This window comes from Hyperolius riggenbachi, chromosome 2 (genome assembly GCF_040937935.1).
Source record: "Hyperolius riggenbachi isolate aHypRig1 chromosome 2, aHypRig1.pri, whole genome shotgun sequence".
Taxonomy (NCBI): Eukaryota; Metazoa; Chordata; class Amphibia; order Anura; family Hyperoliidae; genus Hyperolius; species Hyperolius riggenbachi.
This window is the reverse complement of record NC_090647.1, coordinates 412832948-412852450: the sequence shown is the minus strand read 5'-3', so window position 1 is coordinate 412852450 and position 19503 is coordinate 412832948. Positions and strand designations below refer to the sequence as shown.

The window sequence follows — 19503 nt, the reverse complement described above, 5'->3', positions numbered from 1 at the left end:
TGCCTGTCATGGATTTTCTGTGTTGTGATTTGCCAGTGCTTCATGATCACACCCAGCTAATCAGAAGTTTTTATGCTTATCACATGCTTCTCCACAAAAATGTATCATGGAGACACTGTTCATTTGGCTTTGCAGATCCACAGCTCACTGATCAGGTCACTGGTCATCTTTAATCCTGCAAGGACGGTCATGACTGTTCTGCTAAGAGTCTGGTCCACGCTAGAACATAACTGGTTCAACAAACCTAAATGGTAGTTTTACATTCTATCTGCAATGAGCTGACAAAACCTTTGTTTGGGTCATGTGAGAGCATAATGAAGATTCCTGAAAGATTTATTTTATTTATTTTTCAGTTATGAGGGTATATGCTTTGGGACCACCAGTATTCAACCTTCTTAAGCTGGAAGTGACGAGGTTTCAATGGAAGCCTGCAAACACAGTGCCTGTGGGGAGATTAATGAATCGGAACGTTGTTCCCATTCATAAATCTAACGATCTGCAGCGGAAAACTGTGAATCGTCGGTGGGATGGCTCTATTTAAGAATAAATACTGTTTTTGAACAAAAACCGTGTTTATTCTCGGCGGTAATGTATGGATTGGCACAGGGGACTTTTGTCCCCTGCAGCCAATCTCCCCTGCTCCCTGCAGCAGCACGATCACGGGCATTTGCCCACACAATCGCGTGACAACACCCCCGAACTGCAAGGATGTGACTAGCGCGTCCCTGCGGCTCAAGCAGCTGCCGCTGCAGACATGAAGCTCACGTCCGCACAGCATAAATTTGTTAAAGGGACCCGGAGATGAGATAAACAGCAGCTCTGATACTTACCCGGGGCTTCCTCCCACCCCATAAACTGATCCAAGTCCCACGCTGTCCTCCTGCGATCTGCCATTCAGCCGCAGTGATCTCCGTTACCAGCCTTAGTCGATGCCAGTCAGGGTCTACTGTGCATGCGCAGACCCCCCGCACATGCGCAGTAGACCCGGACTGACGTGACTGAGGCTGGTAACAGAGCTCACAACAGCGGAATTCCTCCCCCCCCCCCCCCCCCCCCTTGCCCCTTTCCATGTTAATTGTTGAGGCCAGGACTTTCAGACCTGTGTTTTATTGCCATTCCCTTTCCTCAAAGTATCACCACTGGGTAAATTACTGCAAATGGGAATGTCACTAATAGTATTCACATTATTCAGTGTGCTCAGTGTTGCCTATGACTCGTGTATAGGTCGACCCCTATACTTTCATGAAGTGAATCAGACCCACATTTCTAGACTTCTACTGGAATATATGTATATATGTATATATATATATATATATATATATATATATATATATATATATATATATATATATATATATATATATATATTCTGAGTTTAGTGCAATTTGTTGAGTTTCTCTCTGCACATTCCATATTATAATTCTAAATATTGGGTTACCTGTTTTTATTGTTTATGGTGGTGTTTGTCCACTCCTATAATGTTATAGGATGAGTGGAGGGCTATGCTTCCCATCAGAAGACACTGCAGGGGGCAGCTGCATCATGCACAGCTGCACATACCCAGAATGCGAGAAAAGATGGAGTAGAACCCAGCCTTTTGAAATGTTTAGAGATGGTGGAATGAGGCCTTTTTGTTTTTGATTATTTTTCCTAAAGCTGGAGAGTGCCTAACCAAATTACATGCCATCCTAGGGTTAACTTAATAAGACAGTGTGTTGCAAGTACAGAGACACTTAAAACCTATCCCTTCCATATAGCCCTTTTCTGTGATTTGCCACTTTGTCTATATGAGGTCTGACATTCTAGAAAAAAATACAAAAAAACATTTTGGAGTTTGCAGCAGGGTGGAAACCGCTGACAGGGAAGAAGATGTTCATCCATCCCTTGAACAGCAAACAGGAACCAGACTGCTGGATGCTGGGGCAAATTCTGCAAGTGCTGAGTCTTGTCATTCTTCAGTTCAGCCCCTTCCACCTTCCTGCCAAATCTGCTGTCATTTTTTTTTTTTTAAACTGATGATTTTACCTAGTAAAATCTGCTTTACTCATCAGCATTAGTGAGGGAAAATAGTAGGTTTTAAAGTACTGAGAGTGATCTGGTGGCTGCTTTACTTATTTCTAAAACGTTATTGTCACCATAAAAATCAAATTACAACAGCAACTGGTCTGAGTGTATTAAGTGATAAAGATGCTAATCCTGCATTCAAAACTTGCAAAACTTTTTCTGCTGTTATGGTTTGGAGTTATCACATACTTTAGGAGCACTGGACCTAGTGCCAAACAGTTGATTGTTGGAAGTTATTTTTATCTATAATATATTCCTCCTCTTCCATTTATGTCCCTGCCTAGCTGCTTTTTAGAAACACCCTCTGATCACTTGTGTTTACAAGCAAGGCTGAGGTGACTCAGCGATTGGATGTGTAAATTAAAAAAAAAAAGACAGTGCAGTTCCTAGTATACACCTCAGTGGGAGTGTCTGAAGACTCTGGGAGGAGGGCAGCTAATGAATACACAATGAGCAAGAGCAGGAAGGGGGGGGGGGGGGGACAAGAGTCAGGGAGGATATGATGTCAGCATTAGCTTGGCAAAATGGCCACTACCTAGAATAGGATTTTCTGCTTTTCTTTTAGAAAATTCACAGGAATCATTACGTGGATAGCACAATACATCTGTTACATAAGTAGAAGTAGTATTTATCTACTTATATATGTGTTTTTTATTTCTAGGTTAGCATGGGTGTCACTTGTTCTTTAAACTATACCAGTTGCCAGGCAGCCCTGCTGATCTCTTTGGCGGCATTAGTGTATGAATCACACACCTGAAACAGACATGTGGCTATTCCAGTCAGACTTCAAATACATGATCTTCATTGCTGTTCAGGGTCTATGACTAAAAGTATAGGATCAGCAAAATAGCCAGGCGATTTACATTGTTTAAAAGGAATATGTCAGCCTCCATATCTCTCTCAGTTCAGGTGTGCTTTAAGTCTGTTCTGTGAGATATTGATTTGTTTTATGAATCATGCACCACATATAAGAATTTTTAAACATTCCCTTTGTATAGCTTTCTCGGCATAAGCATTTGGCCAAAGATTATGTACCAGATATTTATTGCCTGGAACTGACTGGACTGGAAGAGATCAAGAAACGTTACGGAGAAGACTCTGTGAAATTCAAGGATGCAACCCGACTTCTGTCAGAGGCACTCCAGAAGGTAACTAGAACCTAATACAAATACTTGGTCTGTCTATGAAAGGCATGTCCAAAGTCTGGCCCGGGGGCCATATGCGGCCCGTCGAACCATTTCCAGTGGCTCCCAAACTCTCTACAGTTTGTAATTCCATGTTGCAACTGTGGTGGCACATGCAAGGACCAGCAGCAGGGGGCCCCTTCGCAGGCGGGGAATATTGGGGGGGGGGGGGGGATCAGGTATGAGTGGAGGCTAGTTAAAGGAGTACTGTAATGGGCAAAGGGGGAAAAAGAGTTGAACTTGCCCAGGGCTTCTAATGGTCCCCCACAGACGTTCTGAGCCCATGCAGCCACTCACCGATGCTCTGGTCCATGCCGCTAGTTCACTTCCGAGATTTGCCACTGCGCCTGCACGGCCTTCTCCTCACTCTTGCTGACGTCACGGGAGCGTGCTGCACCGGGGCAGTACTGCCTGTGCAGTGTGCTCCCGGGGGAAGACAGCGGGAGTGGGGAGAAGGCAGTGCAGGCACAGTAAGGGCAGTGGATTTACAAATTTGAAGTCGCAGACTCCGTAAGTAACCGGCGGCGGGGGACGGAGCATCGGAGCATGGCTGCTCAGGCACAGAACGTCTGCTGGGTACACACAATGCGATTTCCCGCTCGACCCGCGGGATTGATCGCTTATTTCCGACATGTTCGATCGATACAGCCGTCGATTTTTGCATACTTAACACGCAAAATCGACGGCTGTGTCGATCGAAACCCGATTGAACATGTCGGAAATAACCGATCAATCCCGCGGGTTGAGCGGGAAATCGCATCATGTGTACCCAGCATAAGTTCCAACTTTTTTTTTTTTTTTTTTTTCTCCTTTGCCCATTACTCCTTATTTAAAGGTTGTTTTTCAAACAAATGTTCAGTCCTTCAGGTTGCAGTGTGTTGAGTTGAAATATCCAGTACATTTCTCTTGTCCTAAAGGTTTCATGATGGTTTGGTGTCTCCTCTGCGATGTGTTCAATGGGTGGCTTCTGTGCGCTGTTTATGATAAAGTTTATAGCAAGGGTCTCAACTTTTTCAATCTAGGGCCGGGTCAACATACTTCAGACTACTGGGGGGCCGGAGAATAAAAGGTAGAAAAGCAGCATAACATTGAGCCTAGGTATTGTAGACCGCACCTATTAACATGGGTATCCCTCATGTCTCCTATTTAACCAGAGCAGATGTTATGCCCTCAACACAGCATGTGCATATACAGTAGTATCCCCCCAACACAGCGCAAATATTGTGACCCTAACAAAGCAAGTCATATGTGAGGCATAATGTCATCCAATGGCCTGCAAAAGCCTGCAGCACTGTGGGGGACGGTTAAAAAAGCCTCAGGGGGCTGCATTCGGCCCGTGGGCCTTAGTTTGAGGACCACTGGTTTACAATGTCTTGATAAACTGTGGGGTTTTTTTTTGTTAAAACCTTCGGGGTTTTTTTTCTCTCCACAAGTTTGAAATCACCCACAGCTGCCCCTATATTGTATGCGGAGTACAAGAGGTATACCTGCTCGTGATGCCTCTTGCTGGTCACATAATTTACGATTATGTGTAACTGAGCTCTCTCTCCTGTCTATGGCCGATTAATTGCAGCTCCTGTTAGATTTGGTACTGCAGACACCAGTGCAAGTATTTGCACTTTTATTGGCTGACAAGCGGTCTTAAGACCAATTTAAAGAGACACTGAAGCGAAAACAAAAATTATGATATAATGAATAATGAGCTCTCTGTGTGGAGCTCAATGGCTCTTTTGTATAGAGGACTGGAGTTTCTTCCTTCCTGTACTGGAAACAATGTTAGACTTATGTTTCTGCTCCTAATGTTTTTTGGTATTTTTGTTTTTTGTTTTTAGCTGTACTACACATATGAATCATTATATCATACATTTTTTTCCCCCCCGCTTCAGTGTCTCTTTAAAGAGAATCTGTACTCTGAAATTCTTACAATAAAAAGCATACCATTCTATTCATTATGTGCTCCTGGTCCCCTCTGTGCTGTTTCTGCCATTCTCTGCTGCAAACCTGGCTTGTAATTGCCAGTTTTAGGCAGTGTTTACAAACAAACTAACCAGCTTCTAATAGGCTCAGCTAAGCAGAGTGTGTTAGTCACACAGAGCCTGCAGGGGGTGTGTACAGCTTCTAGCTAATCACAAGCAGCCCTGCACATTCCAGTCTGACTGCCTCAGCCTGACTGTGCCGACTATAGAGAGAAGATTAGATCATATAACAGAGATAACACAGCTACTGTGCAATTAGGAAAAGCTGCAGTAAGCCAGACCACATTAGAAAAGGCATAGGAACTTATAGCATAGAAGAAATAAAGATAAACAATTTGTTACAGAGTCTCTTTAAGGGCATATTCACAGTGGAACGTTTTTGTTTTAATGCAACATTAAAGTCGCAACGTGTCTGCGTTAAGAGGTAACGAACTGTAAGCAGTGAGTTACCACAACGCAACATTTTTCAACGCAACGAATACGTCGCACTGTGAATGGCCCATAGGATTATCATTGCAGTGTGGTAAGCTGTGTTATAAGACTTTATAACGCAGCTCCGCAACGTGGCACTGTGAATGCGACCTCAAGCATTTGCTTCTCTTGTGCTTGGCATATTTGTAGTACAGCTAATCAATGAATGGAGGCAGCGGCTATCATCATCACAGCAACCTTAAAAATACACTGGCATAGATTTTTTTTTTTTTTTTTCCATTTGATATTGGTGTTGATGATTTTGGAACATCTCATCCTTTTATTTTGGAGGTCATATGCAATTCTAGTTTTCTAATTTGAAATAGAATAGAGGTTCTTTAAGTTTTGAATATTAAAATACTGGATTTCATAACACGTGCATGATTGTTTAACCACCCTGGCGTTCTATTAAGATCGCCAGGGCGGCTGCATGAGGGTTTTTTTTTTAAATTAAAAAAAAACTATTTCATGCAGCCAACTGAAAGTTGGCTGCATGAAAGCCCACTAGATGGCGCTCCGGAGGCGGTCTTCTGATCGCCTCCGGCGGCCAAAAGTAACACGGAAGGCCGCAATGAGCAGCCTTCCATGTTTGGCTTCTCCTGTCGCCATGGCGACGAGCGGAGTGACGTCATGGACGTCAGCCGCCTCCGATCCAGCCCTTAGCGCTGGCCGGAACTATTTGTTCCGGCTGCGCAGGGCTCAGGCGGCTGGGGGGACCCTCTTTCGCCGCTGCTCGCGGCGGCGATCGGGCAGCACACTCGGCTGGCAAAGTGCCGGCTGCGTGTGCTGCTCTTTATTTCATCAAAATCGGCCCAGCAGGGCCTGAGCGGCACCCTCTGGCGGTAATGGACGAGCTGAGCTCGTCCATACCGCTAAGGTGGTTAACAGGCTGAACTAATCCCTTCTTTTCCAGTTTGCAGATGACATGTACAGTATTTATGCGGGAAATGCAATCGTAGAAGTGGTTGCAGTGGAGACATTTGAAGCTCCTCTTATTCGGAAAAGTCGCTCCATTCTGGCATCTCAGGCCATTGTAAGTACACCTGTTTATAAACTTAAGAATTATGCTTGTGTGACGGCAGCAGCTTAACCACTGTAGCCTTTTGGACGTTTTTAGTATAAAAAAAAAAAAATTACAATTAAAAAAACAAAACAAAAACCTAAATAGTTACCTAAGGTTCTGAACTTTTTTTAATATGCATGTCAAGAGGGTATATTACTATTATTTTTTTTAAATGATAAGCTTGTAAATAGTGATGGACGCAAAACTGAATAAACATACCTTTATTTCTAAATAAACTATTGGTGCCATACATTGTGATAGGGACATAATTTAAATGGTGTAATAACCAAGACAAATGGGCAAATAAAATACGTGGATTTTAATTATGGTAGCATGTATTATTTTAAAGCTGTACTGGCCGAAAGCTGAGATATAGATCAATTCATTGTGATAAGGTTATTGGGGAATGAATGGGAGGTGAAAATTGCTCGGATGCATAAGGTGCAAAACGACTGAAGGCTGAACTGGTTAAGCAAAAGGCGAGGAATACAGAGGATCTAAAATAATATAAAGAAAATTTGTAAGAAAAAAACATCCTGGGGGATACTTACCTCAGGAGGGGGGAAAGCCTCTGGATCCTAACGAGGCTTCCTCTGTCCCCCGAACATCGGGGAGCTAAATATTAAAGGCCCATACACGCGTCGGATTTCCGTGAACGACGGGTCGTTTGAACGTCCCGTCGTTCGCCCGCTAAATCGGGCGTGTGTACAGACTGTCGTTCGCGTGATAAGACTGAGTTTGAGCGATCCGCCCGACGTGTGTATGGGCCTTTACCTACTGCGATCCAGGTGCAGTAGCAGCTTTCCCATCAGGTTCCGTTGTAAATAGCCGAGCCCGATTGGGTCTGCTCTACTGTGCAGGCGGCTCGTGCCTGCGTAGTAAAGCGGTCCCGATTGGGCTTGGCTATTTTCACCAGAGCCGATCAGAAAGCCGCTACTATGCCTGCGCTGGAGCTGGGGAAGATAAATATTGCGCCACAACCGACCTTCTTTCGGGCTGTAGTTTCAGGGGCTTCCAGTGCTGGATTGCTGGGATGGAGGAGGACAGGGAAAGCCTCATTAGGATGCAGAGGCTCCCCCCTCCCAAGGTAAGTATCCCCCAGAAAGTTTTTTTTTTTTATTATTATTACAATTTCCTTTTTAAAACTATTTAAAGGACCACTTGCGCAAAAAAATTTAAAATACATGTAAACAATACAAATAAGTATGTTTCTTCAAGGGTAAAATAAGCCATACACTACTTTTCTCCTATGTTGTTGTCACAGTATAACCGTATAAATCTGACAGAACCAAGTTTTGAACTAGTCCATCTCTTCACGGGGGATTCTCAGCAAGGCTTTTATTCTTTATAAAGACACTCCCTGAATAGGATTTATATAAAGATGCTGGCCAGCCTCCCTGCTCACTGCACACTTTTGTGGCAGTTGGAAAAAACAACTGCCACTCACTAAGTGCCTTTGAAACTAAACAAAACCCTGAGAATGCCCTATGAGGAGATGGGTTAGTCCAAAATCTGCCGGTTCTGTCAGATTTCTACTACCTACTGTAAGTGACAGCAACATAGGTGAAATGTGACTTATGGCTCATTTTCACTCTGGAAGAAGGTTACTTCTTATTTGGATGTGTTTACATGGATTTTCAATTTTACGATTTTCCTTTTAAATAGAGGTAGTGGTGGACTTGCCTCATAAATGTTAGTCACACAAATATGCAATGTTTCTTTTAATTTTTAAATAAAAAAAAAAAGACTAAAAATACTAATTTTTTGTTTTTATAAAAAAAAACTAATATGATTACCGATATTCTACTGTTGCACAGTGGTCATTCTGATAGTAAAATGTACTGATATTTTACTAATGCTAAACCCTGCACAAGCCCTACCAATGCCTAACCCTAACCAAATTCAGCCACCCCCTCGTGAACCCTAACCACTCGCTATACAAACTGCTGCTAGAAATGAGAAGGGGGCGCCTAAAGTTCCTTGGTTTCTCTGGCACCCAAAATTACCATTTTGGTCTGAACATTTCCTGAATGAATACATTTAGGAAATATTCAGACCTACATAAAAGCAAACTGTCCCAGATACACCCACCCACCCATGTATTGCAATTCCTTTTTTGTCATGATCTTTTTTGCTGCAATTGGAAGACTGGAATGGCCAATAATTGTCATTTCAGCTGGTTGGAGTAATTATGTCCATAGGTAGGCTTGGCATGTGTAAGTCCTCTTTTCCATGGACTGTAGATAGGCAGTGAAATGCCTCTCAAACTCTTACAACTGCTCACTGCTGTCTGGTAACTGCTTGCTGAGCACACAGCTCAACAGTACATGGAAAAGAGGTGTTAGGCCTCTTTTCTGTGTGCAGATGAACTGTGTGCTCAGCAGACAGTTACCAGGTAGCAGCAAGCAGTTGTAAGAGTCTGAGAGGTATTTCACTGCCTATCAACTGTCAGTGGAAAAGAGGCCTTAATTAGACTATTTAGAATGTTATCCATGGAACTATATTACAAAGACTTTACAAAACTTAATAGCTAATAAAACATTAATTGTCTTCCCCCTGTAAGACTAATAAAGAATTGAACTGGTTGCATTAAAGGGGAACTGAAGAGAGAGGTATATGGAGGCTACCATGTTTATTTCCTTTTAAGCAATACCAGTTGCCTGGCAGCCCTGCTAATCCTCTGCCTCTAATACTATTAGCCATAGCCCCTGAACAAGCATGCAACAGATCAGGTGTTTTAGACTTTAAAGTCAGATCTGACAAGACTAGCTGCATGCTTGTTTCTGGTGTTATTCAGATACTATTGCAGAGAAATGGACGAGCAGGGCTGCCAGGCAACTGGTATTGATTAACAAGAAATAAATTTGGCAGCCTCCATATACCTCTTACTTCAGTTCCCCTTTAAGGCCCCTTTACCACAAGCAGTTGATAGGCAGTGAAAAGCCTCTCAAACCTGCTTGCTGCTGCCTGATAACTGCTTGCTGAGCACATATTTCAACTGTCCATGGAAAAGAGACCTTAACGAGAACAGAACCCGAGGTGGGTTCTAAGAACGCTAATTGCACACAGAGGCTGGGTCTGCATATACTGCACACCCTCTGTTGCTATACCGATTTTCCCCCCCCCCACCCCCCCAAAAAAAAAATTATACGCAGAGCTGTCGACACGCCTGTGGATCTGTCATACTCGGTGCTCCCCCGCCTCCTCCAAAGCGCCGGTCCCCGCCTGTGTCCCTTCCCTCCCCGCTGATTGGAGGGAAGGGACGCGGGCGGGGACAGGAGCTATGGAGGAGGCGGGGGAGCGCTGAGAGTGACAGATCCAGAGGTAAACAGCCAGCTGCAACACGCTGGGTGTCGCCAGCTCGGCATATGATTTATGGGGGTCAAGCAGAGCGCAGGGGGGCCTGTGGGGGGATCGGTATAGCAACAGAGGCTGGGCAGTATATGCAGACTCAGCCTCTGTGTGCAATTAGCGTTCTTAGAACCCACCTCGGGTTCTCTTTAAGGATACATCTGGCAAATTTAAAAAAAAAAAAAAAAAAAAAAAAAAAGTTCAACTCGCCTGTGGCTTCTTCCAGCCCCTAGAAGTCGTTGGGTCCCTTTACAGGTGATTTGAAGTTTTGTTTTTATTTTTTTGCCAGATGTATCAGTAAAAACTGCACTTTTCCCCCCGCGTATTTATATGAGCAATCTGTTTGCACCTTATGGGCCCATTTAGGCACAATCATAATAACCAAAATTCTTGTTTGTGTATTTTAGAGTAATCCTGGCAGTCCATACAACTTGGCCTATGAATATAACTTTGATTACGCGGTTATCTTCAACATCATCTTGTGGATTATGATTGGCTTGGCTCTTGCTGTTATTGCAATCTCATACAATCTATGGAACATGGACCCTGGCTATGATAGTATCATTTACCGAATGACCAATCAAAAGATCAGGATGGACTAGTGTTTAAAACATTCTAATTTATTTGAAAAAATGAAGTTTGTCTCCTTGTTTTTGTTTCTTTGAGTGTATGGAAAGCAAGTGTAAGAATTATATTGAGGTACTACTGATATTTTTTTTTTTCTCTTCTTCCTTTTTAGTTCAAGGTAATCAAATTTTATATCTGACTGAAAATAGTAAAAAAAAAATAAAGTCTGCAAGGTATACTTATTTTTTTCTGGTGGACAGCATTACCTTGTTGTTTATTATTATTTTACCTGCCAGTTGTTGTAAGCAGAGATGTTGCATCCATAGGTAGAAAATTGTATAATTACTATGAATTCTTTTATCTGCAAATCCTAGATTTCAAGATACAAGAGTGTTGTATGATATTTTGTTAGCAAAAGGTTCTTTTGGTGCTATGAATGCAAAAATCTTAGCTTTAACATTAAAGACTTGCTTTTAAGTGTACATTGTATATATGTTGGTGAGCATGCCTAATGTAGTCGTTGCCTCCTGCTTCTGGACCTCTTTTCAGAATTGTCTGTATATTTTCAAGAAGATTTATTGCTTGAAGGAGTTTTGAGGTGAAATACCTTAAAGAGAATCTGTACTCTGAAATTCTTACAATAAAAAGCATACCATTCTATTCATTATGTGCTCCTGGTCCCCTCTGTGCTGTTTCTGCCATTCTCTGCTGCAAACCTGGCTTGTAATTGCCAGTTTTAGGCAGTGTTTACAAACAAACTAACCAGCTTCTAATAGGCTCAGCTAAGCAGAGTGTGTTAGTCACACAGAGCCTGCAGGGGGTGTGTACAGCTTCTAGCTAATCACAAGCAGCCCTGCACATTCCAGTCTGACTGCCTCAGCCTGACTGTGCCGACTATAGAGAGAAGATTAGATCATATAACAGAGATAACACAGCTACTGTGCAATTAGGAAAAGCTGCAGTAAGCCAGACCACATTAGAAAAGGCATAGGAACTTATAGCATAGAAGAAATAAAGATAAACAATTTGTTACAGAGTCTCTTTAAAGGAATACTATCGATGTATGCATTTATTTTTAAATGCTGTATGTTGTAGCACACATTAGGGCAAGTACTAGGAACAATTTGATTCCTCACACAGCTGTTCCTCTCAGCTGTAAAATCCTCCCTCAGTTTTGGCGTCAGTGTTGGATACAAAATGTATCTAATACTGAGCTCCCAGAGGGCTAGACCATGTCTCTGCACAGGGGAGTTGCTATCAACTCCTCAGTTTATAGTTTAATTATCACCTTGCTGAAAGAATCTTATTGATATGGTGGTAAGGGGTTAAAGATTCTAGCAATGTGTGTTTATTATCTTTGCTTCTCTTGACTGATAAAGATACTAATAATGCTAATTGTAGACAGTGGTCTGCCCCTCTCAGCAGCTTGTAAAGTGGATGCAGCCTGGAGTGAATCACCTCAAGCAGGCAGCCTGACTGAGGGTAAACACAGACTCGTGGTATAGCTAGTTATATTCCAGCAATATTACAGCTCATTTAGTTACCTGTTACCACCTCAGATCAGCCTATTTCTCCTCATGTCTCCTGCATGCTGTGAGTGACACAGTGAAATATATTTGTGAGCTGTGTGACAGAGTAACCAAGCAGCTCAGGGTAACCCAAACTACTATGAGCTGTGTGAGAAATGAATTTTTAAGCAGGGATAGCGAGAGAGAGACCTGGGTGAATAAATAAAGTGCCCCTAGCACTAGTGGTAATGTGTACACTAATATAGAGTATTAAAAAAAAAGTTGTTTCAATCGATAGTATTCCTTTAAGTAAACCTGCATACACAGGCCAACAGAATACTGCCCTTGAGGAGTACTGCATTCTCTGTTCTGCCTCGCATGGCTTCGTTCTTTAGTAATTCGTCCCACACTAGGCCCTAACCCCACCCCACCCTCAGGTTGTGAACTTTTGACAGAGAAGTATTTTCTGCTTCTGTGTCAGTTTGTGATCCAAGGGCTGGTCGGGGCCTAGTGTGGGCTGAATTACTAAAGAAAGGAGTGGTGTGGGGCAGAACTGAGTATGCAGTCCTCCTCATGGCAGCATTCTAGAGGCCTGTGTATGCCTGTTAACTTAAAGAAACACTGAAGCCAGTTTAAAAAAACGCTTTTTACTTTTTATTTATGTGAGGCATGTTTGCCTCTGCTAAAACGCTGCTATCCTGCGTCAGAATGAGGGGTCTTTACCCCCCAAATCCCCCCTGCAAAATCCACGACTTTCTTGGTCGTGGATTTTGCTGCTCATGGAGGCAGAGCTTTCGGCTGCAGCTCTGCCTCCATGCGTGTCTATCAGCCGCGGATCTCCGCCTCTCCCCTGCCCCTCTCAGTGAAGGAAGACAGAGGGGCAGGCGGAGATGCGCGCTGATAGACGCGTGTAGAGGCAGAGCTGCAGCTGAAAGCTCTGCCTCTCACGGTAGCGCTCCCCACAGTGTGCCCCAGGGGATTTGGGGGTTAAAGACTCCTCGTTCTGCTGCGGGATAGCTGCGTTTTAGCAGGGGAAAACATGCCTCACATAAATAAAAGGTAAAGTTTTTTAAACTGCCTTCAGTGTCTCTTTAAGGTGTTTCACTTCAGAACTCCTTTAAAGGAATACTGTAGGAGGGTCGGGAGAAAATGAGTTCAACTTACCCGGGGCTTCTAATGGTCCCCCGTAGACATCCTGTGCCCGCACAGCCACTCGGCGATGCTCTGGCCCCGCCTCCGGTTCGCTTCTGGAATTTCAGACTTTAAAGTCTGAAAACCACTGCGCCTGCGTTGCAGTGTCCTCGCGACCACTGATGTCACCAGGAGCGTACTGCGCAGGCACAGACCATACTGGGCCTGCGCAGTACGTTACTGGCGACATCAGCGGGAGTGAGAACACGACAACACAGGCGCAGTGGTTTTCAGACTTTAAAGTCATAATTCCAGAAGTGAACTGGAGGCGGGGCCAGAGCATCGCCGAGTGGCTGTGCGGTCACATGATGTCTGCGTGGGACCATTTGAAGCCCCGGGTAAGTTCAATTCATTTTCCCCTGACACCCCTACAGTTATCCTTGAAAAGGATGTCATGGAATTGTGTTGGGAATAGCCCTCACCTGTTGAATAGAAGTTGTGTGTGTGTGTGTGTGTGTGTGTGTGTGTGTGTGTGTGTGTGTGTATATACAGCTACTAATTATGCTTGCACCAAGTTTATCTTCTGCTGCCGTAGACTGCATCACTCCTGTTTTTATACAGTCATAGGGTGGTGCCACTATTTTTATTTTCTGGTCCAAGAGGCATTATGGTTTCCTTTTTCATGCAGCTTCACTTATCTATAACACAGCCTCTTGCTTCTGTAACCTGCTAATTGCTGGAATGCACTACAGGCAGTCCCATCAAAGCTCTTATTGCACAAGATGTGTTGCACTAGCACTGCGCTCACAATTGTGTGTTGCAGTCCCTGCGCTCACAATTGTAAAATCTATGCTTTAAGCATATTTTGCGATGTCATTGAATAGGAGGAAAACTATAAAAAGTGCATATGCATTTATGCGAATGCATCTGTTAGAGTGCAAAGGGCCTAACACCAGATACATTTGGATTTAACATGTTAAAGGGGAACTGAAGTAAAAGGTATACGGAGGCTGCCATATTTTTCCTTTTAATCAATACCAGTTGCCTGGCAGCCCTGCAGGTCTATTTCTCTGCAGTAGTATCTGAATAACACCAGAAAAAAGCATGCACCTAGTCTTGTCAGATCTGACTTTAAAGAGAACCTGAGGTTGGTTTGAAGAATGTGATCTGCATACAGAGGCTGGATCTGCCTAAACAGCCCAGCCTCTGTTGGTCTCCCAAACCCCCCTAAGGTCCCCCTGCACTCTACAATCCCTCATAAATCACAGCCTCGCTGTCGACACACAGCGTGTCGCAGCGGGCTGTATTTTTCTCTATAGTGTCAGTCTGCTGCTCTCCCCACCTCCTGCAGAACTATGGTCCTCGCCTGCCTTCCTTCCCTCCCCGCTGATTAGTGGGAAGGGAGGGGGGCAGGGACCGGAGCTCTGCAGGAGGCGGAGGGTAGCAGCAGAGACTGACACTACAGATGTAAACACAGCCAGCACAGCGTGGCTGTGATTTGTCTGATTGCAGAGTGCAGGGGGACCTTAGGGGGGTTCGGGAGACCAACAGAGGCTGGGCTGTATAGGCAGATCCAGCCTCAGTATGCAGATAACATTCTTCAAACCCACCTCGGGTTCTCTTTAAAGTCTGAAACACCTGATCTGCTGCTTGCTTGTTCAGGGGCGATGGCTAATAGTATTAGAGGCAGAGGATCAGCAGGGCTGCCAGGCAACTGGTATTGCTTTAAAGGAAATAAACATGGTAGCCTCCATATACCTCTCTTTAGTTGTCCTCATTCAGTTTATAAGCAGCATTTCACATGGACTGCACACCCTTCTTTGGCTTCAATTCATCAAGCATTACCGCATTCGGTAATGCTGAAAACAGCTGAGTTAACGCAGCACTTAAGAAAATGTTAATTCATCAAAGCTGTTACCGAATGAGAAGCTGAAATCACAGAGCAATGAGATAAATTACCGACTTGTGCTCAACACGTCAGCAAATGTCAGTAAATGTTAATTCATCAAGGTTACCACATTCGCTAGCACATTCGGTGTTTATCTCAAGCTCTCCCCTGTCGTTACAGGCTTCGAAAGCCTTCTGTGTGAATGTTTTCATGATTAGCAGGAGCAGGCAGCCAATAGAAACAGCCCCTGTTCTCCTGCAAGTGCCGCTGATAGGTCATGCAGGCTTCTCCACACAAGCTTCCAGACCCCACAGACAGTGAGCAGAGAGAACGGGACAAAAGATATCCCCAGATGTCCTTCGGTGGTTTAACCCTTTGAGTCCCTGTTTGAACATGCAAAGATGCAAGTGGTGAAATCACCAAGCATGGCATTTGTAATGTCTCCAGGAAGTTTATCTACGTTGTGGCAAATAAGTAAAATGTTAAGAAACACTGATGGACAGATTCAGAGCAGCAGAGGCAGTATAAATAACAGTAAATATAACACATGTAAAGGGATGTCTGGATGCTTTCTATTGTTATCAGCTTGTAACAACACAGGGACATTCCAAGCTGCTCTGCACTGCTCTGCTGTTATCTGACAGCCTTTGATGAACTGAAGCCGTAGTACTTCGGTAACTTAACGACCCTCTACCACACATGGGAAAATATTGATGAATTAGCACAGTGAAGTGTAAAATACCGAATGCGGTATTTTAAGGACTGGGATTTTGTTATCGAACACCCTTTGATGAATTGAAGTGTTTGTCTTCTTGTAGAATTTTCAAGAATAGTGATCTCTGCATGCATCATCACAACACTTCTGCAGAGCATTAGAAGGAGATCATATTCACTCACTAGTAATAAACATTCCTGTGCTTTTATAATAGGTAAAATATAAAGTGTAGTCAGGACTAGCATCCTTCCTACTTTTAAATGCTAGCTCCCTGGCTGTAATGTTGACCATCTAACTGGAATACTATCTAAATCCCTTGCCTACACCAAGTTTACTGATCACCTGCTAGGACTTTACTGGTCTGCATGTTTGTTTCAGGAGAGTGACTCTGAAGGCACCAATGTAGAGTGCCTGCACCACAGCCAGAAAACTAAATTTTAAAAGACGTTTCAAAATCGTAGCCTCCATGGTTTTTAACGCAAGGTGCAGTATAATGAAATAAATCTGCAGCGTGTCTACTTCCTGCTTTCATGGAAGCAGACATAACATTAACATCTTGTGCTTTCAAATGTGCTTATCCGCTATGGTAGTCAGGTGACACAGGGGGCAGATCAAATTACAACTTGTGATTTGAAACAAATGAGGGGAGATTAGACAGGCTAAACTCTAAATACATACTGGTGCATTCCCCTGTTCCTTCTGTCCTGTGCAAGAGTTCAGCTCCACTTTAAATTATGCATTTCTCCCAGGCTCTAATTGTTGTGTGACTAAGTCAACTATTTAGTAGCAAATATCACATTCCTTTAAATGGTGTGTTTTTATTTTGATGTAAATAGAATAGATCTATATATAAAGTACTGCATAATCTTTTCAACACCATGTAGCTATGGGAAATAAATACAAAACGTGAATATGTAAGCAGAATAATTGTTGCTGAAGTGTTTGCCATGCTATGGGCTTTGTTCACAAACTTCTACGTATTATAGAATTGAAGCATTCTTTGACCTTAAATTATATTTGGGTTATATTATTGAACAAGTATGAATTTGTTGCTGCGTTGTTAACTCTGTGTACATTTATTACACCATGGGACTAGTAATGGTGGCCATCCATGAAGCAGTCTGACTGAACCGATCAGAGCAATCCTTTATGCAATTAATTAGCACCAGTTTATGCCATCAAATGCTAAAGACCTAGAGAAACGTGTGGCATGGTTGTTTGCTAACTATATTTTTCAGGTACATCAAATTTAAATGGTTGAAGTTAAAATTGTAAGTTTTGTTTATAGAATTTGATATATTAAACAGTTGTTAAAGACTGATTGGCCAGTGCATAGATACATTTAAAACCTGAGGTGGTCTTATCTTTTAGTAACTAGCTGTTTAAAATCGTAAAGGAAATCTGTAATGAAAACCGCACTGCTGTGGGGTACTTACCTCAGGAGGGGGAGGCTTTCCCTATCTCCTACAGCCTCCTGGATCCAGCGCAGACAGTCCCAGAACTCCACGTGCAGCAATATTTACCTTTTGGGCTTCATCGTAGGTGCAGTGGAGTGGAACAGATCAGGCTTAGCTATTGTCACTAGAGTTTGACAGGAAAGCTTCGACTGCGCCTGCCCTGAAAGGTAAATATTGCTGCGCCTGCCCAATGCTTGTCAGGACCAATGTCACAGGGTGAAGTTAGCACACCATCAGTTGTCTTGGGGTGCTTGGTAAAGTGGCATAGGCAGTGCCACAGCAGATACAGTTCATGGATATTACCAGCACACCAGTTTATAATATGCACTTTATTGTGCCAGTTTCCACAATGCAAGTCCCCCCCCCGACTTATATTTTGTTAAAAATATACTTTAACTTCAGACATACATATGAAACAATTGTAATTCTTTATTAATACTTTCAGCATAAATACCGGTACCGTACCTTAAATGTGCATTTTATTTATCCATAGCCCTCTACAGAGCAGGGCTATGGACTAGACTGATACAGGGAGTGTCAACTAAAACTGAACCAATTAGATTCCCAATTTCCTCAGTCAGTGTTTAAGGTCCAGTGACATAGTTCAGAGGTGACAAGGGCAGAGAGAGGAGTTGCTTTATAGTCTAGTCTGAAAGTAGGGAGATGACCAAGTCTGTTTTATATTTAAGAGGTAAGTGACAGAACTACAATTATATTAGTAGGTCCTTGTAAGTAACTGTATAGCTAGAGGACCGTTTTAAATTTGTACCTTTTTAGAGTCCATGCAGAATGTGAGAGTATTTTGTTGTATAGTTGAATTGTAGAGTAATTGTGAGTCCTGAAGTTCTTCATTTTCTTTCTCCATTCAGCTGTTCTCTCTTTTCCAGGCGACTGTCTCTCCAATCTAAAATTGTCAGTGAATTTGCTTATCGGACTTGTGGGGGTTTGATTTTTGGGTCACAGACAGTTGAACTGATTTAATAAAATGTGCTGGTTTTGTTTCTGGATGGTCTGTGCTCTTTACCTGAACCACTATTCTGTGAAAGGTTGAACAATTGATTAAACAAATACAACTCTATAATGTAACTTGCCTCTGTTTTTATTTTACATTCTCTAAAAGCCAAAAGTTCAAGTACACATTTTTCTAGCCTTCTGCAAGCATTTTGTGGCAGTGCTTTTTTTTTTTTTTTTTTTTTTTTTCAGTGTATACATTAATTGATGTGAAATCACTTTTGAAGTAACTAGCCAAAAAACCCAGCTACAGGAAAACAAGTCCTCAAAGGTTAAATGAATCCATCACTAGATATGTTCAATGCATTACATTTCCATGCAGGCAAGAATCATTAGTACCTCATTGGCATTTTATGTGTGATGGATAGAGATGGTTAGTGTTTTGTGAGGCCACTGTGACCCCTTTCCCATTCATGTATGGACAGACTTCCTTCAGAATGGAGTACCAGTGTCCCTGATGCATTTTCTTTGATTTAAATCTTCATTGTGTGCTTTCTGAATTGCCTTATCCAGCCATGCACCCTAAATCTTCGCAAAAGCTATGAGGGCGGAGTACTTTCTACCACAACTCGAGAAACCCTTCACTAACCACTTTTAAAATTGCTGTTTGGACTGTACCCTAGTCTCTTACAGATTAAACAGCATAATGATGCTGAGCCAAGCTAGTTAATCGTCAGTTTAAACGCATCATTTTGCTTACTAAAGTAGCGCGATGATGAAAAACTGTAAATATAGTATATCTGTACACATAAGTAATATGTACAATGCACTGTAAATGAAAGAGAAGGTAAAGCGAAACATTTTTTAAATTTAGTACCTTCCTCAGTAGTGGGAACAAAAGCTTCCAAACCTCCCATCAAGAGACTTACGCGAGGCTATGAATATTAGATGGGCTAGTTTGCTTGGAACAGAAATGGCATGTGTTGTTGGTCCAGAGTCTCTAGAATTGGCATCAACATAATTGAACAAGAACAATAGTGGCGTCAGTTCTAGCTTCAATTTACACAAAGTTATAATGTAAGCATGTACCTCGTGCCAGAATTTTCCAATTGCTGGGCATAACCAGAGACATTGGAAAAGGTCGGCATTTTGTAGAAAACACTTGGGACACCTCGGA

At 42.8% G+C, this 19503-nt stretch overlaps 1 protein-coding gene across 1 annotated transcript in view; it reads left to right on the top strand.

Annotated features, from left to right (window-relative positions):
- The window catches only part of ATP6AP2 (ATPase H+ transporting accessory protein 2), a 38554-nt gene extending 27214 nt beyond the window's left edge, over positions 1–11340 (top strand). Inside the window, exons 7-9 of the mRNA XM_068269858.1 lie at positions 3063–3212; positions 6609–6728; positions 10517–11340. Of these exons, the coding sequence (XP_068125959.1) occupies positions 3063–3212; positions 6609–6728; positions 10517–10711 (465 nt within the window). The 3' untranslated portion in view covers positions 10712–11340. The remainder of the gene's footprint in view (positions 1–3062; positions 3213–6608; positions 6729–10516) is intronic.
- Positions 11341–19503: the final 8163 nt, after the last annotated feature.